The following is a 22,831-nucleotide window of genomic DNA, read 5'->3' as shown; positions in this document are numbered from 1 at the left end:
TCGCACAATTCAGATCACAGAATTATCATCACAATTGATTTTCCTCTTGTATGAATAGGAGCCAGTTAGCTTTTATGCTCCACTCCAAGAGAGCTCCATCACTTTGTTTTAAACAGTATTATTCTGCCAGTCGCCGATCTCTGCCAATCTCCAATGGAAATTACCTTTGTACTGAATAAAGCACAGTAGGTTGCCCAATAGTTTATTTGCTTTATGTGCAATTAAAAACACACTTGGAGCAGATTGCAATAGTTGTAATTAAGTACCCTTCTTTCAACCCAGAAGTCTTCAACCTGAGAACAGGGCATTTTCTCTTTTGGGTAGTGGGCTTCTGTGCACCAGCCCTGGGACTAAATTGTCAGTGTTTCCACACAGCTAACAAACTCTTGCTATATCATGGTGTAGCATTTAATGCTGCCTTAAAATTTGCCATGATATTCAAGTTGAGGTAAGGCATATGATGCTAAGCATTGTTTGTACTGAACTATAATCTTCCTGCCAACTTTCCTTAAATTTCTGTCAAGCTTTGTGTACAGAAAAGCACTGAGGAAAGTTCTGATGTGTTTGAAAATTAGATTAGATTAGATTCAACTTTATTGTCATTGTGCTGAGTACAGATACAAAGCCAAATGAAATGCAGTTAGCATCTAACCAGAAATGCAAAGAATAGCGTTATTTACAAAATAACTGCAAATAAAAAGTAAGTGCTACAGCACACAAATATGAAAGTACTGAAACAGTACAATATGGGTGCAATACTGCTTAGCGCTGTGATGTGAGGTTCAGCAGGGTCACAGCCTCAGGGAAGAAGCTCTTCCTGTGCCTGCTGGTACGGGAGTGGAGGCTCCTGTAGTGCCTACTGGATGGGAGGAGAGTAAAAAGTCCACGGTTAGGGTGAGATGCATCCTTGATAATGCTTTTCGCCCTGCCCAGGCAGCGTTTATGGTAGATGTTCTCAATGGAGGGCAATTGGGTGCCGATAATCCGCTGGGCAGTTTTCACCACCTGCTGGAGTGCTTTGCGGTCCGATATGAGACAATTGCCATACCACACTGAGATGCAGTTGGTGAGTATGCTCTCAATAGTACAGCGGAAAAAGTCCGTCAGTATCCTGGCACATAGGTGAGCTTTCTTGATGCTCCACAGGAAATAAAGGCGCTGTTGTGCCTTTTTGATCAGGCTGGAGGAGTTCAGGGACCAGGTGAGATCAGACTCTATCCATCAATTATTTTCCAATAGTTCAAAAATTATTTTGTTACTATTACAAAAACTATTTATAAAATAAATAACTTTTGTAGTAGTCATTTAAAAAGCAATAAACTTACTCAAAAATGGTCTCTACTTTTTCTTCAACTTTTGATTGTTCTCCATACTGTACATCTTCACATGCCTCCCAGAAACTAAGGTTCTCAGCTAGAGATTGAAAAGCAGAAAATTATTGCAGATATAAACATTTGAATTCAGAGATCCACATTTTCATGTTATAGCAAAAAATAAGTTGCTGGAGGAACTCAGAAGCCTGAGCAGCATCTGTGGAAGCAAAGGGATAGATGATATCTTGGGTTCAGACCTGCATCAAAACCCACTGGGTTCCTCCAGCAGTTTGTTTTTTATTCCAGATTACAGTATCTGAAATCTCCTATGTTTTATTGTATAGATTCTCTTAATTACTTCTACAGTAAATATAACATGGTATATTCCACAGTAATTCATATCTAGTTCAAAAATGATTATAAAAACATAATACCAGAATGCCTTTGAAATTAAGAATGCCAATTTTGAAAATGCATCAAGTCAAACAATGTTATTTACTTTTCCTATTTCAGTCCAAGTATGAAAGACTGAGGTGACTTATCTTAAGAGAGATTTTATGGATTCAGTTAGGGAAAAGTTAGATACGTATGCTGTTTATTATTACGTTTGTAGTTACAAAAGTAATATCAAATGTGAAAATTCCACATTGTTCAAAAAGGTTTAATTTTTTTGTGCAAATTTGGGTATCAAAGTTTGGCAAGAAGTGACTTTAAAAAAGTGATTGTAATTATGACAAAAACTATGATAATTTAACAGTTGTTAATGTAATGATTTTGAATTAATCTACCAGGACTCAGGAAAGCTGAGATGGCATTTGAATTTTGAATTGGCACAAAATTCAAACAAGCTAAACTGGCAAGGAACAAATTAAAGATGAAGTACAGTGATATTAGATTATAAACACAAGAGATTCTGCAGGTGTTGGAAATACAGAGTAACACGCACAAAATGCTGGAGGAACTCAACAGGTCAGGCAGCATTTAAAGAGAGGAGTTAAGAGTCGATGTTTCGGGTTGAGACCTTGAATTTCCTTAGATGCTGCCTGACCTGCTGAGTCCCTCCAGCTCTTTATGTGTTACATGCCATTGGATTGGCTTCAAAGGCCAGATTCTCTGTGATGCTCCAATACTCAGGAGAATGGAGAACATAGGTGGCATAATTTTATAAATTGGTGGTATGGTGTCCAAAGAAGAAGGTTGTTTAAGGGTACAATGAGATATTGATTAACTGGGAAAGAAAAGCAGATGGAATTTAACTCGGACAAGTGCAAAGTGTTGTAATTTCGGATTTTAAACCAGGCCAGGACATACCACAAATAGCTAGGCCCTGAGCATTGTTGTATAACAGAGAGGCTTAGAACTATAAGTACATTGTTTCCTGAAAGTGGTGACACAGACAAGATTGTGAAGGCATATAACAAGAGTTATGCTGTTTTGCTGAATACAAGAGTTGGGATGTCATGTCATAGTTGGACAAAATCTTGGTTAGAACACAAGACTGCATATAGTTCTGGTTGCTATACTCTAAGAGGAATGTCAATACATTACAGATGGTGTAGAAAAGATTCATAGGATATTGCCTGAGCTGGGGGCTTGAGTTGTAAGAAGATATTGGATAGATTGGGACGGTCTTCTCCGGAGTGGATGCAGCTCAGGGTTGATTTTATAATGGTATATAAATTATGAAGGGAATAGATAAGAAATGATAGTCACGGTCCTTTTCCCAGGCTAGGGAAGCTTAGCTGAGAGGAAAAAGATTAAAATGGGTTCTATGAGACAAGTTTTTCCACAGAGGATGATGGGTGTACGAAATGAGATCTCAGAGAAAGTGATAAATGCAGGTACAATTATACCATTTGAATGGGCACATAGATTGGGAAGGTTTAAAGGGATTTGGGCTAAATGCAAGGGAATGATACTATCTTAGAGATGCATCTGGCTCAGCATGGATGTGTTGGGCTGAAGGGCCTGTTTCTATCTGTAGAAGTGTTTAACTGAGGCCAGTTACATCATATACTGATAGGAGCCAAAGTGCCACCAGAAATCAAACAGAATAAATCAGGAAGCAAGGAAACAGAAAAGCAAATGGCTTTACGGTGGTTCCGACTTGTATGTGAATCTTAGGCCACAGTTGTTTTAATCACAAATTTCCTGACACTTGGTGCTACTAACCACCTTCCTGACTTATTTGCTATCCACGTACTCCTACCATTAAACAAATGCAAAACGTTTTGCTCGAAATTTGAAACAGACAAGATTTGGGATACCCAAACAGGATACAAGGGAAAATATTTGAGTTGATGTTGAAGGTGCATGACATATCAGAAGTGGCTGGTCTTAACACATATAGGAAGTTTCCAACGACTTCTGTGTTCGGCACATCTCAGTTCCAGTTTAATTTTCTCTCCTTGATCCTGATTCATCTCCTGTATTTACACTTCCTCCAGCTATCATTAACAGCCTTCACCATCCTCTCACATACAGCACCAATACCATCTGTATCATCGGGATTCTCTTGGTCTTCACCCCACTGTAATTATTCCCTTTGTTCTCTCCACTCCTCCCTCTTCTCTCCAATTCAAAGCAGACTTTTCTCCCCACTTCTGGTGAAAGGATATTGATCTGCAGCATCCACATTTTTGTCTCCTACCACAGATGCTGCTTGACCTGCTGAGTATCTTTGGCATTTTCTGTTTTCATTTTAGGTTATTCCTACTAGCGTTTCACATTTCAATTATTAATTTAGTTCTTATAATACAAACATTGATGCAATCTTATTTCTTTCTGTTCTGAAAGGTTTGGTAACAGGCTCTACCAGCCCAATGAGCTCGTGCTGCCCACTTATGCCCATGTGACTGATTAACCCATTAACTCCTATGTTTTTGGAATTTGGGAAGAAACTGGCGCATCGGGAGAAAACTCCAGTCAGAGAGAACAAACAAACTCCTTACACACAGCGGTGGAACTGAACCCCGGGCACTGTAACAGTATTACGCCTGACCAACTACTCTACCATGCTGCAGTTGTCTATTGATATGATTTTGTTCTTTGCTTTCTTGTTCAGAACACAATTTGTTATTTTGAATTCCTGAGCACTGTTGAAAGTTCATTATAAATCTACCCTTTCATAATTCCTCACAGAGGTGTATTGCATGGTGAACTTGAGCTAGATAAAGAACACTTCAACAGAAGTTTCCTTTGCAACCGGAAAACGATGGATCACAGAATGGACATTTACTGCCGTAACTGCTTGGCTCTGGTGGATAAATGTCAATTCTTGAAACAACTTTCACATGAAGAAGATTCTATTTTGGAAGAGCAACACTTTGTGGCTCTCCAAGCATACATAGTCCATTCACTACAGATCAGCACCAAATAAAATCTTTCTCCAACTGTTCTACGACAAATCTTTTAGAATTCTTTGATGTGGTAACCAAAAGCGTGATGGGGGAGGGTAATGAACATTGTCTCTTTAGGCTTCAGCAGGGCCTTTGACAAGGTCCCTGTCAAAGTAGGCTGGTCTGAGAAGGTTAGGTCCCATGGAATCATGGCAAACTAAAAATGGCTCGGAGGTTGGAAGCAGAAGGCGCTGGTTGAAGGACGTTCTCAGAATGGAGACAGTGACTGGTGTTGTGCCGCAAGGGTCAACGGGGGGAGTCTTGCTTTGTAATCATCTTTATAAATAATAAAATGGGGATGTACAAGGCTTGATCAGCAAATTTGCAGATAACCCAAAATTAGGTGTTGTCGATAGTGAAGGGAGAGACTGAGGTGTACTAATAAATAGTTGGTTGAAAGCGGCATCACAGGTAAGGTGGTGGAAAAGGCATTTACATGTAGTCAGGGCACTGAGTATAGAAGCTGGGACATTATGTTGCGGTTGTATACTTGTAAGGCTACTTGGAGTACCGTGCACAATCTTGGTCACCCTGTCAAAGATGTGGTTAAATTGGAAAGAGTTAAAGGGCTTGAGTTATAGGGAAAGGTTTTCCAGGCTGTGTAAATTCCCTCGAATTCAGGAGAATGAGGAGCAACCTTAGAGAAGAGCTTACCAGTATGAGGCATAGATTAAGTGGGTGGTAGTGGCATCGGGGGAGTCCGAAACAAGGGGACATAGACTTAGCGTGAGAAGGCAAGGATTTAAAAGGCACCTAAGAGGCAACTTTCTGACACAGAGAAGGACGAGTATTTAGAATGAACTGCCAGTGAAAGTGGTTGAGGCAGGTACAATAATATCATTGAAGAAGCACTGGATCAGTCCATGGAGGGGAAGGGTCCGGAGAGATATGGACCAAACGCACTAGCCAGCTGGACAATGATGTCAACCTGAACGTACTGGGCCAAAGAGCTTGCGTCCATTCTGTACTGCTCTATGACTCTAAATGTAGGTTAGATTCCAACTCCATCTCATACCAGGCTTACAACAGAGATAAAGATAATTTCTTTAAACAAATATTAAAACCTATATAAATAAGCTTATGTTTTGTTGTAACATAGAAAGGAAGCAACCTGGCCCATTGAGTCCATGCTGGTCTCAGTAATGCCATGATTCAGAATCAGGTTTAATATCACCAGCATGTGTTGTGAAATTTATGTAAAAATGTAAATCAATGACAGTAAATATATATAAAATAGATTAAAAATACTGCAAAACCAGATATAACATATAATTTTTAAAAAACGTGAGGTGTTGTTCATGGGTTAAATGTCTCTTTAAGAATCAGATGGCAGAGGGTAAGAAGCTGTCCCTGAATCACTGAGTGCGTGCCTTCAGGCTTCTGTACCTCCTACCTGATGATAACAATGAAAAGAGGGCATGTTCTGAGTGATAAGGGCCCTTAATAAAAGATGTTGCCTTTCTGAGGCTCCACTCCTTTAAGATGTTTTGGATACTATTAAGACTAGTACCCAAGATGGAGATGACTTAAGTTTACAACTCTCTGCAGCTTACTTTGATCCTGTGCGGTCGCCCCCCCCCCCCCCCCCCCACCCATACGAGACATTGATGCAGCCTGTCAGAATGCTCTCCACGGTACAACTATAGATGTTTGAGTGCTTTAGGTGACAAAGCAAATCTCTTCAAACTCCTAATGAAATATAGCCGCAGTCTTGCCTTCTTTATAGCTAGATTGATATGTTGGGGCCAGGTTAGATCCTCAGAGATCTTGACATCCAGGAATTTGAAATTGCTCACTCTCTCCACTTCTGACCCTCATGAGTTCCAGTCCCCATTTGATCGATTGCAGTCTATTCTATCTCACATGTCCATCAACTCCCACCGATTCTCCCACCACTCACCTACATGAGCGAAACTTACATCATCAATGAACCTGCCACCACATCTTTGGGATGTGTTTAGAATCCAGAGCATCTGGGAGAAACACACCCAGTGAAAGGGGAGAACAGGCCAACATCACACAATATCAAGTTCTAATCTGGGTCACTTTAGATGTCAGGTAGACATTAACTATTGCAACAATCTGCTGCCCTTTTAAATATGAGCAGGTGAACCAGTTATTACATAATTTTGATTGAATTGTGCTTACCACTTATCTCCACTTCCAGGAAGCGTCTAAATTCCTGCCGCCCCAAGGGATCTTTCAGTAGCTCCTGAAAACTGAAGGCCCAGCGTTCCACACGTAACCTTGTTGGGTCAGCCACTCTGTCAACAGCGGGAAACCTGTCAACATCTGTTCTGCTTTGTTGCATAGATATAATACAACCGAATAATGCAACCTAATCTGGATAACTACACTACATCTTTGGTCATTGGCCAGGAACAAATAACTTAACAATTTTCTTAGATACTTCTGTGGGGATATATGCTGTGGAGGAGAAAAAGGGATATTTTACCATGGCAACAGAAAGCTCGCTTGAGGTATTTCTTGTTCACACACTGTGATTAGATAAACCAATGCTCATCTATATTGGCTGAGAAAGAGAAGGCCTGCTAAAGGGCTTGCTGCAATCAATTCCAAAATTCTTAACCTTTCTCTGGAACTACTGTCCTTGTGGAAATGGGCACATTACATCCATGGTTTGAAAGAAAGAGCTTTCACTTCCTTTGTCTATAAAAACAACAGCTTAACTTGTAGCTGGTGTTTCACATTCACACGATTGTGGAAATGGGCATACATACCTCAGGTACAATATGCCACTTGGCACTACAGTGCATCTTTCTAGGAAGAAAAGGCAGTAAAATAATGTAAATGGAAATGCTGGAATGGGGAGTCTCTGGAGATATACTGGTAAGTCTTTTACACAAGAGATTTTGCAGATGCTGAAAATCCAGCAAAATGCTGGAGGAACTCAGCAGTTCAGGCATCATCTGTGGAGATAAACAATCAACATTTTGGGCCAAGGCTCTTCATCAGGACTGGAAAGGAAGATTGCAGGTCAGATTAAGGTGGGGAGAGGGGAAGGAGTACAAGCTGGCAGGTGATAGGTGAAGCCAGGTGAGGGGGAAAGTACATTGGTGGGTGGGAAAGTGGGAATGAAGTGAGAAGCTGGGAAGTGAAGGGCTAAAGAAGGAGGAATCTGATAGGAGAGGAAAGTGGATCATGGGAGAAAAGGAAAGAGGAGAGGCATTAAAAACTTGAAACATGAACTGTTTATACCTCTCGATTGATGCTGCCTGACCTACTGAGGAGAATATGAGTTTGCTTTAAAATAATAAGCACCTTTTAACAGTTAAGAGCAAAAAAAACCCCAATACCATTGGCTAGATCTCAGCTAAGGTACTATATTGTAGACTCCATCCCTTTGGAAAAATGTCAACATATTAGCAAAGCTACAAAAGAGGTTTTCAGGGGTTGTACAGCTGATGCAAAACTTTAGTCACTTGAAAAGACCAGGGAATCCAGGGTTGGCTTCCTTGGAGCAAAAAATGATTTTAAGGGATGATTTAATACATTTCTTCCTGGAGTTTAGTCAAGTAAATAAGGAGAAACTGCCCCCAAAGCTTAAGGAACATGCTATAAGGCACAATGGTTTAAGCTATTTTGAAAAATAATAAGAACGATGAGATACTTTTTTCTAGATGTAGTGGGCGTGGAGGAAACACTTGTGGATTTGGTAGTATCTGCAAATTCTATTTCACGTGTGTCATCTGATACTAACCTATTACCCTGAAGTAAAGCATTTGGAAATGTTTTAAGTACTTACAAATCAGCATTCATTGTCCAGTATATAGTGCCACTTGTAATCCAAGGGTTGCCGGGCAGACAGCCAGACATTATCGGATCATGCAGAAGATATTGCTCACAGTGCCTCACAAATCTACAAATGAAACAGCAGATGGTTTCACAGGTCATAATCACAGATATCTGCAGATTAAAATAGCAAATGGAAGATGGCATTTTTCAAACAAAATGCCTACATATACTGTCACAAAGCAGTGCTAAAACTTGTGATTAAATCTGTCATGGAAGTGTATCTCTGACTAACACTTCCATTCTTCACCAAGAAATCATTATGTTCAGGGCAAGTTTGCCAGCAGTGGGAAGTTATAAATGTCCACTGAGGTCTGGCTGACATTAACTAAACATGGGAGGTCTTCCTTTACTGAGTAGAGAAGTTTCAAATGTATCAATGTTACAGCACTGAGGTAATAAAGAGAAAGAGAAAAATATCATACCCTTCCAAAGAAATTGAAGATTTGACTCTTGATCTGGTTAAAGCATTTGTGTAGTACTCAATCTAAATGTCAAACAGAACAATTGAAATGAAAACCACAGTAAAACCCAGTTATTATGGGTTTAATATTCATAAATATCCTAAACATCTTTTTCATTAATTAATTAATCCAGTCTGTGCCATATATACATGCACAATTCCACACACAGCCTTGTTGTCAGTATAGTAGGTCTGCAGTGAGCTAATCAGCCTTTCTTCAGTGATCTGTTGACTGCTTTCTAACTGGTTGCTAAAGTAAATAGCCTTTACTTATTAAGAAATACAGAAAACACCCCAAGGCACTTCATAAGGCAATGGAAGCTATTGTCATTTGTAAAGCCACTTAATATTTAAATAGACAAAAACTAAATCTGATCCCTTTCCAGGTCAAAAGTAGTTCATTCACTAAGTAACTGTATTTATGATACTTGAAATAAATTATCCTTTCACCCACCACTCAATCTAAAAAGTAATTTTAGTCAGTTCTAGAATACTAATGTTATAATAAACTTTGAGGTTATAAACTACAGCATCAAGGATGCACATGACTAAGGAGATAAATAGAAATAAAGATCACAGTGCTTCAAAATACAAGACTAACTGCAGAATTCTCCACTCTCTGTAAAGGTCTCTGATTAAACTTTCAAAATAAAATTCAACTTGAACTTCCACATCTGGACAATAAATTCACTATTTTACCATCCTCAACAGTACTCTGTGATCCCATCATGTTTTCACCAGTCTTTGCTTTTAAGCAGTGCAGCAGTGCAATATTTAGGAATCACTGTACGGTACTTTAGAGATCTATCCCTCAATGTCCATAATTCAGAGGTGCCAATGAGCTGAAAATAAGGTCTGAAATCAAATGCCATGCTTGTTTCCAATTACTATCAGACCTCAGCAAACCTTTTGAGCTTAATTAAGGGAACCACAATTAAAAGTCCTACATTTACTTAGTATCTACGTTAGCCTTATTTCTGACAGTGTGCTGAGCATTTTGAAACATCCGTTTGCCCCACATTGATGAATTACAAATGAGGGAAGAGGTTGAGTGCTGGGAGAGAGAGTGGGTTGCCAGGAAATCAGGAGAGAGGGTGTAAAGAGTGCCCTTTTGTCTTTTTTTGTTGTTGTAATAACAAGAAATCTGCACCTGACAGGAAAACTACAGCTTGTACACACTCAAAGCACTTGCTTTTGGGAACCAATTGGCTAAGTGAGTTGATCTGTATATGAACAAGAGGACCCAGGCAGTTTCAGGTCCATTTCCTTTCCTCCCGCTTTCTCCCCCTGACTGATAATGTGATTGAACAGTGCAACATCGCTGGGCACTCTACCATGAGGTGAGACAACACTCACGGCCAAAAGGGTGACCAAAACAACCGTGTTAATTCCAGGGGGGTGGGGCTACAAGGTCTGACCCTCTAATTTTCAAAGGTTTCAAAGTAAACATTTAATATACATTTAATATCAGAGTATCTATCCAGTATACAACCTGAAATTCGTCCTCTTCACAGACATCCATGAAACAAAGAAACCCCAGAATAGAAACATTGAAGTCCCTCTCTTCGCACAAGCCAGTAGAAGCACTGACCGCCACCTCCCCACCCTACTGTGCAATAAACAGAAGCACCAAGAGTCCATCAAACTACAGTCACAAATCAGCAGTTCCATATGTCAAACAGGCTCAAGCACAATCTTCTTCATTTGGAGTCAATATTTTTCATTTAGAATGACCATACTCTCAATATGAAGGGTGAAGAATTCATTTTAAGCAGCATAGTTAGTTAAATCAAATATCCTAAGTGATTATACCATCACAAAAGTAGATAGCTGGGAGAAAAGTACCATCCATTTGTGGTCTCACCTCTTTCTTGTAGTACGCACTATTCTTCCTATTAAAAGAACACAGAGCAGATTATTCGCCATTTTCACTGATCTAACTGAACTCCACTATATAAACATTCTGGCACGTTATTTGAAAGCAATTAAACACTCCAGTTTTCTCTCTTTACACTTATGTAACCATGAACTCAAAATTTGCCTTTAATCAAATCAGGTTTTGATTGCTAGAGTGGAATTCTTCCTATGGGGTCAGTGATGAGAGCAGCCACTTTGCTTCCAAATCCAAAGCTACAGATAGCAATCAATATCTTACAAATAATTACTACACATTGCAAAACCTGCACTTTAACAAATCTCCAACAAAGTTTTAAAGTTTAAAATGCATTTCTAGTTATATGCAACTATTCATTCTCACAAAAAAGGAAATATTTGATAATAAATTCAACCCTTTCATTAAGACTAATTCTGTTTTATATAAGAGTTTCCCATTGCTACGAGACCCTGCAAGGAGGAGTGGTTACTACACACTAACAAGCAAAACAACTTTAACAATGTGTCAATACTTACTTCACAGGAGTAGATGCAAAGAACAAAAATCAGAGATTAATTACAGTTAGTACAGTTTCCTGGAATTTTTAATAGTACTTCACAGGTTACAATGACCAATCTATTACAAAGGGTTTGACTTTCTCATGCATTTACCTTTGCTCGGTTAAACCTTTAAGAACATAGTCCAATCTAGAATTATTTAACAATATTCTCCAGAAACAAAAGGCTATCAGTGGACTCTGTGAACCTGTCCTCACATAAATAGCAACCTGTGGGCACAAGATCTGGGCACTGAGCAGACTGGAAAAAGTCTGTGATCCTGGATGTTTTTATTTTCATTTTAATGTGTGATTCATGGTTCCAGTGGACTTGGTGGCAGGAGGGTCATGCTATAATAATCTGGGAATTATATCATAAAACAATGTTATTTTCTAGATTTCACTTGGATTAGCACCCAAGTAAGAACCTTGTGCACCAATAAGAGTGTGCTGAAGTTTATGTTGTGGAAGGAATTATGTTTAAAAAACAGTTAGAAGATTCAAACAATAATGTTAAGGACCATTTTCTTTCTACAGATACTTATATTCGGCATAAGCTTGTCTGTCCTAATTACACAGTCCGAATGAAAGGTCTTGGCCCGAAAGGTTGACTCTTTATTCTGTTCCATTGACGTTGCCTGACCTGCTGGCTTCCTCCAGCATTTTGTGTGTGTTACTCTGGTTTCTCAGCATCTGCAGAACCTGTCGTGTCTATGTATTGATTTATGTACATTTACTAGATTTAATGGGTCCCTGAGTGGGATTTAAAATTTGTTCAAAACTTGGAAAAAGTTGGGTAAACAAAGTATACCATGATATATCACAATGTCATTATGTTATTGTATCTATTTTGAGAACACTGTGTACATTTCCCTTTCAAAAATGTAATGTATAATTAACACTATTCCAAGACATGAAACTGTGGGTAGATTTCACTTTATAGAGCAGCAATGTGAATATTTAATCATCATTACAAGATCCAAGTCATTTGAGTTTAAAAGTAATAGGAGCTTGGGCTGTACGAGTGGTATTCTGTGTCTATATGCAATACTCGCACTCATGCATTTGCAGACTGTAATGACCACACTCTGCTTTGCGGGTAATTAAAGCACGAGGTTTCTCCAAATGAGGCAACAGGTCTGGAGGCACAGGTAATGGTGGTGCATGGATGTTCAATTGACTGGAACTTTGCAAGATTTGACTGAAATACTCCCATCACTGCATGGCACAGTTCCAGTAATGTCACAAGAGATTATGCAGCACAGCCTGACTCATGTCACACTTTTCAGGATTGATGAGTGGTAGTGCCATTCAAAAAGACACAAGGGAACACTGAACAGAGTACCCTCACGTACAGTACTGTGCAAAAGTCTTAGGCCCAAATATATCGCTAGGGAGCAAAGGATATTGGGAACGGCAAGGGTGGAGGGCCTTGGGAAGGGTGTGGGACAGGTGGCAGAGAAGGAGTGCTGGGGCAGAGGGGTGGCGTGGGTGTAGACACACCCAGCCCCGAGACACCAGGCAAGGTCATTTGCCTCCAAACTATTAGTTTATTGATCATTACAGAATGTTTCTCTGGTGCTTCCCACCCTCTCACCTCTCCCCAGCCATGATTCCCCTCTTCCTGCCCTCTTCCCACTCTCACTCCGCAACAGGGACCCATATCAGAGTCAGGTTTATCATCACTCACACGTCATAAATTTTTTTTCTTTTTTTGTGGCAGCAGTATAATGCAATACATAAAATTAATACAGAACTGTGCAAAAGGTTTAGGCACCCTAGCCATATATCTCTGCCTAAAACTTTGTAAAGTGAGGTATCTTTACATTTATATTTGGTCGCTTCCTTTCGAGAAAGGATATGGAAGCTTTAGAAAAGGTGTAGAAGAGATTTACCAAGATGCTCTCTGGGTTGGGCAATATGTCTATTGAGGATAGGTTGAGTGAGATGGGGCTTTTCTCTTTGGAGCAAATTGTAGGAGCAAGTTGTATGAGATGCTAAGAGGTATAAATCGAGTTGATAGCTAGAGACTTTTTCCCAGGGAGGAAATGGCTCATACCAAGGGGCATAATTTTAAGGTAGATGGAGGAAAGTATAGGGGGATATCAGAAGCAAGCTTAAAAAAATATAGATAGAGGTGGGCGCATGAAATGCCTTGCAGGGGTGGAGGTAGAGGCAGATACATTAGGGACATTTAAGAAGCTCCTAGATGGGCACATGGATGATAGAAAAAGTGGAAGGCTATGAAGGATGGAAGGATTAATTTGATCTTATGGAGGTTATAAGGTTGGCACATCGTCGTGGACTGAATGGCCTGTAGTGTGCTGTAATACTTTAGGTTCCATTTTTGACAAGCATTTCTTCATCTTCCATCATTGACGAGGCTATCAGTGGAGTACAGTATTCTGGCAGCTTTTCTTGCTCAACTGACAGACAGCTTTCCCCTATAACTGGTTTAAGTTTCACCTATGTATAGATCTTACTACCCACCTCAAATGATTAATGATATCATGCAATTGGGCTGACACAAGGGGTTAAGAGTTCTTCTGAGATGTGCATTATTTCTTTCACATATTATGTACGTTAGCCCATATGACAATTGAAAGATCCTCAGGGAACACCTTACAGAACAATCGTGCAACGAAGTACAAGCAATACCCATTGTTAGGAAAACAATATGCCATTACGTGCATAAAAATAATGTGTAGTCGGTTGAACAGAGAGATTTGAAAATTCTGGAAATCCAGAGTAAAACATACAAAATGCTGGAGGAGCCCAGTAGGCTAGGCAGCATCTCATATTCTGTCTGGGTAGCCTACAACCGGTTGGCATGAACATCAATTTCTGTAACTTCTGGTAATTTTCCCCTCCCCTTCCCTTTTCTTCTATTCCCCAATCGGGCTTTTTCATTCTCCCCCCACCTGCCTATCACCTCCCCCAGGTGCCCCTCTTCCTTCCCCTTCACCCATGGTTCACACTACTCATCCATCAGATTCCGTCTTCTACAGCTCTTTACCTCTTCCAACCATCATTTCATTCCCATTCACCTGGCTTCACCAATCACCTTCTCCATATTCTGGCTTCTTCTCCCTCCCTTCCTTTCCAGTCCTGGAGAATCTCAGCCTTAAATGTTGACTGCTTATTCCTCTCCATAGATGCTGCCTGACCTGCTGGCTTCCTCCAGCATTTTGTATGTGTTGCCATGTATATTCTGTAGGAAGTTATGCAATCAGACTCCTGACTAAGCTACTTACAGCAGTTCTAGGCTGAGTATAAAGCCAGATGGAAAATATTACTGGTTGGAAAGAATCAAATGATAAGGAGCTTGATTTCCTTTCGACACAGCAGAACATATGTTATATCTGGCTAACGCTTTGGTTAAAATTCAGCCTGCTTACTTCTTTTTGAAATTAAGGCAGTGACTAATCACAACTAAAGGCCTAGAAGCTTTCAACAATATTTCAGTTCAGGAGAGGGAGAAGAGCTGGAGGTTAGAAATAGCTAGAAGGGCCTGGACTGAATCATAAAAGACCCTGAGGAGTCTTGACGTGGTGAATACATCCTTGTTTGGGAGACACAATGACTAGGGGTCACATTTAAAAGGGATCACCCTTTAAAGAAAGAGATGAGATATTTATTTTCCCCTTTTAGTGAGCTAAAAATCTTTGGAACCCTCTTCCTCAAAGAAAGCAGTGAGTATTTGTAAGGTAGTAGATGGATACCTGGTAGATGTATTGCGGAAGCATTACCCTAAGTATTGTGGAGCTGAGGTTACAGTGAGATCAGCCATGATCTTGTTGAAGGACACTTGTGGGGCCAGATGAACTACTTCTCTATTTTACTTGCACGTTTTGAAATATAAATTTATTTTGGATAGTAAAACAAATTTTCAAAATGGATAGCTCATCTTAATCATGGTCATGAGTGTGTTTGTTCTGACTGAAATCTACTTATTTTAAGTTAATTTAATTTGGATGCTGCAGACAAGATCATGGACTAGAAATTCTGCAGAGCTGGGAAAAGCAGTTAAATGTCACAGCAGGAAAACAAATGATTGCTTCAAAAGACCCAGTGCCGCAGTTGCTGGTCTACACTATTGGCCCGCACAAAATTCTCCTGCACATTTTGCCGAGTGGTTAGGCTTTGACCATTTGTAAATGGTTAAAAATGACAGTGATTGTTGCCAGGATCAGAAAGTTCTCTGCAGTTTGCAGCAGTAGAATTGCAGACAGGCTGAGACAGGTTGAGCTAAATCATTAAATCTTGAACATCTTAAACCCAGAACCAAGACGTAGATAGAAGGGCAAAGGGCAATAGCATTAAGGATTGACAGCATGTGATTGAAACTGCTTAGTTTTCATTTAGATTGATTTCAGTGCAACTGAAACATCGATTGTTTCTACAATGGACATTGATCTGCAACATGTAACCTATGAAATGGGAGGAACGTAATGGAGGAATGGGGGAAAAATTAAAACTTGGTCATTTTATCAATTTTTGAGTTTTCTACAAAACAGATTGAACTGAGGCTGCTGCTAATATTAAAAAATTTTTGTATCATGATAATTGTTTTAAAATCCTACATATTTGCCTGTTCAACACCACTGTAGGCTTGACAGCTGTCAGTAATGCTGCACACTCGCTGATCACTGTTTCATTCGGAGGTTGATGCGATAAAGCACAAATCAGAATTAAGCCAAAGTTGTATTTCTGAGATTTGCATCATAAATTATAAACATCACTAGCAAAGTAACTATGAAGTAACAATAAGTAACAAATGGAAATGTAATAAAATTAAAACAAATTATTTCCATTTATTTTTATTTCTTATCAAATTGCTGATGTTGCCAATTTATATTTTAGTGTATTAACAATATAATTAAGCTGGTTCAAAAGGTGAAATACAAATCACTAGGGATCTAGGGATAAAAGGAGCGATTTAGTGGATTAAAATAATTTAATTCTAGTTTAAATTATGCAGTGGACTATTTAATAAATAGATGGCAGAGCAGAAAAATGATGTTTCATCACTTGATCATATACCCTCTTCCTTTTTCTCTCTTGCAGCCAAACAGAATTATTTCCCTTTAAGTAATAATTTTGTGGAATATCTTGGTGAGTTTGATTGTGTCGAAGCTGCCACTCAAATACACAATTTTGTTATGCACTGTACGTGGTTCCTGAATGCAAGTGGGTTTATTGCTTGATGGTAAAGTGTGTTAAAGGAAGATTTAAAAGAAATCTTCAAAATAATGAAAGGTTTTGATGGAGTAATAATACGAAAATGTCAGCAACTAAAGAAACAGATCAGGATCAGTCACTTGGGATGAAGTATTTCTCCTACAGGGAAAGACAGAGGAGTTTGGACCTGTCATTGACAAGACTGAGAGATGATCTTATTGTTCTGAGCAACTGACAAGGTGGATGTTGCCCTCTTGCAGGGAGATCTGGTATTGGGAACATGATTTCAAAATAAGGAAATGCTCAGCACAAATAGATGTAAAGAGGAATTTATTTTCTTTTAAGTGTTGTGGACCTATTCTTTATTTAAATTATAAGAGGGCCATTGAAGATGTATCATCAATTATATTTGGAATCAAGAGGGAATGGTTTTTTGAAGTAGGGTGACAGAGGACAGAGGGAGAACAGGCTGCAAAGTGGAGCTGAGACCAAGATCAGAATCAGCCATGATTTCATTCAATACTGAATCAGTCTTTGGTCCTTCTTTCATTTACTTTGTTACGATAAAAGGATGAGATTTGAAATATTTGTATTGAAGATTTTCCATGGGAATATGAAGGAGCAATGTCACTGTTTAGAAGACATTCAATTTTGTTACTTCCACAAATACATTCAATCTCAAGTGAATTCCCAACTGTTGTTGGATTCATATCAGAATTTGAAAAAAAAAGCTACAGGCAAACAGTCTGTACATTAAAATACAGATCAAAGCAAAAATAGACTGTTATTTGAATATATCAATTCAGTTCATGTACCAGGGTTTTGGAATTATAGACTCCTATTCCATGTTTTCTACGCAAGTGAAGGAAAGTGAACGTAGTAAATTGATAACATGGATTAAAATCCCAGCTTTCAATATCTCTGTACTAATTAAGTTAGGAGAGTATTTAAAGAGGCTGAAATAAGTACCAATTTGATTCTTGCTTGGATGGTATTTCTCCGTGGTCCTGATTCCATGATATTTAGAGCACCAGGCTGGAAGGGCATGAAAAATATTAAATTAAACACAACACTAAATAGCACGGTTGCGCTTTCAACATCTAAACATATAGTACACAAAACTGAAGATAAATATTCTACAGACTTTCAGTGACAGTGAAGGAACTAATGTGATTTTTACACTTGAGCAATGTTCAAGAACTTCATCGCCATGATGTAAACTCAGTTTTGGATTCTGTGAAGGGAAAATCTGTCAAACAGCAATTTGCTGCTGAGATTTGAAGGCAATCCCATTGGGCAGGAGGTACAGAAGCCTTAAGTCCCACATCACCAGGTTCAGGAAAGCTACTTTCTGACAACTATCAAGTTCTTGAATCAAATGAACCTGGATTGGAACATGCACAAACTTAACTCTCACCCAGCACTGGAATAGCATGGACCAGCTCCAGCATTATCATGGAATTGTCCAAATCTTCTCTGCACTGATGTCTTGCTTTGCAGTTTTGTTTCTGCACTGTCCCGTATAATTTATGTTGTCTTGTCTTAAGCTATGTGATGTGAAGCTTTCTACTGTATCTAATGTACTTGCGTATATAACAATAAACTCCATTTGACTTGAATTGAATCCCTTTGTTTGTCCCATAGATCCAGATCAACTCCTGATCTCATGAAGATATAGCTCAGCTTTGTCCGTTTATAAATTATCTCATCATATAACCAGATAATGTCTTGATTCAAGATGTCTTCAATAAACTTCAAAAAAAAATGTGACCAGTCACATTTCCTTTACAGATATGGGCTGAAGTAGTTTTTTGGTTTTGATGACAAGCAGTTATAATTATTCTAGTGGATCACTTTTCTCAGGTAGTTACAGTGATGACATTTTTGGAAGTCAATTAAGTAATCCACAACCTCACTATTAATAATAGATTATACAGATAAAGAAATTATACATTAGCTTATTTGATCATAGGTGACTAGAGATATCCACTTTGTTCTCCTCATACTTTCCCTATCTTAGACCAGAAAAACTAGAAAATATCGGAGCAGAATTGGGCCATTTGGCATATCAAGCATGCACTGCAATTTATCATGACCAATTTATTTTTCCTCCCAATTCCATTCTCCTGCTTTCTCCCTGTAACCTTTGATACCCTTACTAATCAAGAACCTGTCAACCACCACCTTAAATATACTCAAAGACAGCATCCACAGCGCCTGTGACAATGAATTCCAAAGATTCCCTACCCTCCGGCTAACAAAAATTCTTCCCCATTTCTGTTCTAAGGGGACATCCTTCTTCTTGAGGCTGTGCCCTCTTGTCCTAGACTCCCCATATTAGGAAACATTCTCTCCACTCTATCTAGACCTTTCACTATTCCACAGGTTTAGATAGATAGATAGATAGATAGATACTTTATTCATCCCCATGGGGAAATTCAACTTTTTTCCAATGTCCCATACACTTGTTGTAGCAAAACTAATTACATACAATACTTAACTCAGTAAAAAAATATGATATGCATCTAAATCACCATCTCAAAAAGCATTAATAATAGCTTTTAAAAAGTTCTTAAGTCCTGGCAGTAGAATTGTAAAGCCTAATGGCATTGGGGAGTATTGACCTCTTCATCCTGTCTGAGGTTTCAATGAGATTCTCCCCTCATTCTTCTAAACTCCAGTGAGTACTGGCCCAGAGCCTCAAATGCTCATGTTAACCCTTTCATTCCCAGGATAATTCTCATGAATCTCCTCTGGATTCTCTCCAATGCCAACAACCCAGTGTACAGGTAATACAGTATATCTGGTGACAGTGGTCAGAGTACAAAGCAGTTCCTCATCTTCTCTGTTCTAAAGGGACACCCTTCTGTTCTGAAACTGTGCTCTCTCATCCTAGATGCTCTTACTACTTGGAACATTCGCTCCATGTCCACTCCATGTAGACCCCTCATTACTGTGTAGGTTTAATGAGATAACTCCCTCACATCTTCTCTGGGGAAAAAATCCATTATCTCTGGTACTGAAACCAAACTAGTTTTCTCTCTTTCACATTTCTGACAAAGTGCTTTGGATCTGAAACATTCAGTTTCTCTTTTCACAGAGTACATTAAGCTCTGCTGTGTATATTAGGAGGATAAAAGACAGAAAACACATATAGTATACACTGTAGAGGCTTTGAATATGATTACATATTTAAACTGTGCTGGAGCAGTAGTTTGGACTATAGTTTTCACCAGTTCTGCTGAAGGAATTTGGCCCAAAATGTCGACTGGACTGTACTGCTTGGATTTCCAGCATCTACAGATCTGTTTTTGTTTGAGCTTGGACACCATGACCAGTCTCTGTGTACAGGACTGAGGAAGGGTGTGGAATCCCATAAAGAACTCCTATTTCGATCTTCCACAGGATCTGGGATGGCAAGAGTGCATTTACAGAGTTAGGACTGACATCCTTGGGGCATGTTTTCTTTGTTCTTGATGAAGATGCCCACTTGATATACACGAGAGCCTGTGCCCCTCAAATTGGCATCTTCAGTAGGTAAAACTGGAGGGAGAAATGGGCTAACTTTAATAGTCTTGGAAAACAAGCAGTGGCAAATGGGATACACTACAAACCTATGCTTATTCTATGCAAAGCAAACGACTCTTGCTTGTCTTAAAGATTTCAGTAACACCATCAATAGCTGTATATGTTGACAGTAAGCTAATTATCATTGCTCTTCACTGGGGTGGACAAAGGGTTCACCCTACTAGTGCAAAAAATACAGAGGAAGCAGGTAGATTTGCACCGAGGAACTGGACATAGTGATGTAATGAGTTCACAATTTCATACAAAGCGTCTAAATCTTCAAATATCATATTCCATCACGACAACCCCCAACACTAAAGTGCTCGCCTGCAATCACCATTCAGGAATCACACCCAACTTTCAAATACATCTTCACTTACAACTGTTCCATGGCCAGCCCCCATTTCAAAGGAATTAATTACTGTAAAGAAATTGTTCTTGATAGTGTTTCATAGCAAATGTTCACCACTGCCGTCCCTGCAGCTCAACAATCTTATGATTCCACGCCCTTTCTAACAGAGGGTCCTGGAACTGAAATGTTCATCATTTCTCTTCCACAGTCATGGCTTGACCTATAGCCAATTTCCAAAATTTTCTTTATTTTAGATTTCCAGCGTCTGCAGTTGTTTATTGATTTTTATTTATTTGTTTCATAAGTAATGTTTATACCGCCACTTCAGCATACCATGGAATTGATCTGTATGAACAGTATGCAAGTTCTTCCACCATACCTCGTGCATGTGACAATAATAGACCAATATACCAAGTATTGAACTTTGGTTTGAGACACAATGATGAAATTAATCCCCGAACTTGTTTGTTGATGCAAGTTTTCCACTGCCATGGAATAAAAGTATTCTTACTAAATACTTAGTAGAGGAGAAACAAAGTACTGCCGTTTATTAAGAAGTGATCCATAACTGATTGAGAAAATATGCTTGATGCATTGTAATAGGATCCACCACTGTAATGGTACTAAAGCTGTTCCAACCCATGTCCCACATCTTCATTCTATCAGAGTAATGAAGGTTCAGGAATGGAAGACAAAGAAAAGTTTCCAGACTAGGTAAAAGTGTAGAGTTGAGGTTACATCGCCCAGAAACATCGGACATAAGAGGCCATTTGGCCTATCATTCATGCTCTGCCATTTATCATCTCTAATTTATTTTCCCTCCCAACCCCATTCCCCTGCTTTCTCTCCATTGATTCCTTTACTAATCAAGAACTTAGCAACCTCTGCTTTAAATATACCTAATGACTTGGCCTCCACAGTTATCTGTGGCAATGAATTCCAGATATTCACTGCCCTCAGGCTAAAGAAATTCCTCTTCATCTCCATTCAAAAGGGACATCTGAGTTTGTGCCCTCTGGTCTGGACTCTTCCACAAATGGAAACGTCCTCTCCATTCAGGCCTTTTAATGTTCAATAAGTTTAAATGAGATCCTGTCTCATTCATCTAAATTCCAGTGAGTAAAGGACTCAGAAATATCAAACATTTCTCATGTTAAACTTTTCATTCCTGGGATCATTCTTGTAAATCTCCTCTGGACCCACTCCATTACCAACATATTTGTTTTTTAAATATGGGGCCCAAAACTGCTAAGACCATATGACATAGAAGCAGAATTAGGCCATTCAGCCCACTGAGTCTGCTCTGCCATTTCATTACGGCTGAGCCTGGATCCCACTCAAATCCATAAACTTGCCCTCTCACAACACCCTTGATGCCCTGACCAATCAGGAATATCAACTTCTGCTTTGAATATACCCACTGCCTTGGCCTCCACTGCAGTCTGTGGTACAGCATTCTACCAAATGTGGCCTGAACAATGCCTTATCATGTCTCAGCATTGTATCCTTGCTTTTATATGCTAGTCCTCTTGAAATTAATGCCAATATTGCATTTGCTTTCCTTGCTATTGTCTCAATCCGCAAGTTAACCTTTAGGGAATCCAAGTTCTTTTGTACTTCCAGTATCTGAATTTGCTCTCCATTTAGAAAATGTCCAATGCCTTTATTTTTGATCAAAGTGCTTAATTAGTTACTTCCACACACTATTTTATCTACCACTTCTTTGCCCATTCTCCTAATCTCTCCAAGCCCTTCTGCAGACTACCTGATTTCTAAACACTACCTACCCTTCCCGCTCTCTGGATCATTTTCAAAATTGGCCAAGAAACCAGTAACGAAATCCATTCAAGAAGCAAATCATTTCTTGTTAGATTAACAGGATGCCGTCCCGCAACACACTGCAAAATGAGTCTCCATTTGTTTTCTGTGAATGTTCAGACTCAAAAAAGCCACTGAAGCAAATCCTATAAGCTCCTTTAAAGGCAATTAGTACTGAAAAGGGAAATATTAAAGATAATGCGAGTAAACAGGAAACTTGGTTTCGTCATTAGAGCTACCATTAATGAAGATGGAATTAGCCTTCAAAAGGAACAAGTGCGCTTTAAAAAAATCTACTTGCTCTCATTGGCAGGTGTCAGACATTGTGCATTAGCAAACTGACACAGTGTACGACAGTGATTTAGAAACAGGCTTAGGGGAAGCAGTGTAGACAGTTACAGAATCCATTAAAGTAGGTGGTGTAGCAAATTTATTGGTAAGATGAGGGTACAAGATAAAAAGCACTAAACTGAATTCATTGTCAGCGAGAGATGAAA

General features: G+C 39.1%; 1 protein-coding gene across 1 annotated transcript in view; it reads right to left on the bottom strand.

Annotated features, from left to right (window-relative positions):
- The window catches only part of rgs11 (regulator of G protein signaling 11), a 136,250-nt gene that overhangs the window by 26,947 nt on the left and 86,472 nt on the right, over nucleotides 1-22,831 (bottom strand). The window contains exons 9-14 of the mRNA XM_073060567.1: nucleotides 17,568-17,632; nucleotides 10,852-10,879; nucleotides 8,950-9,011; nucleotides 8,478-8,591; nucleotides 6,860-6,975; nucleotides 1,326-1,413 (exon numbers count right to left, since the gene is read on the bottom strand). Of these exons, the coding sequence (XP_072916668.1) occupies nucleotides 1,326-1,413; nucleotides 6,860-6,975; nucleotides 8,478-8,591; nucleotides 8,950-9,011; nucleotides 10,852-10,879; nucleotides 17,568-17,632 (473 nt within the window). The remainder of the gene's footprint in view (nucleotides 1-1,325; nucleotides 1,414-6,859; nucleotides 6,976-8,477; nucleotides 8,592-8,949; nucleotides 9,012-10,851; nucleotides 10,880-17,567; nucleotides 17,633-22,831) is intronic.

Source organism: Hemitrygon akajei, chromosome 11, assembly GCF_048418815.1.
Source record: "Hemitrygon akajei chromosome 11, sHemAka1.3, whole genome shotgun sequence".
Classification (NCBI taxonomy): domain Eukaryota; kingdom Metazoa; phylum Chordata; class Chondrichthyes; order Myliobatiformes; family Dasyatidae; genus Hemitrygon; species Hemitrygon akajei.
This window is presented reverse-complemented; position numbering and strand designations above follow the sequence as displayed.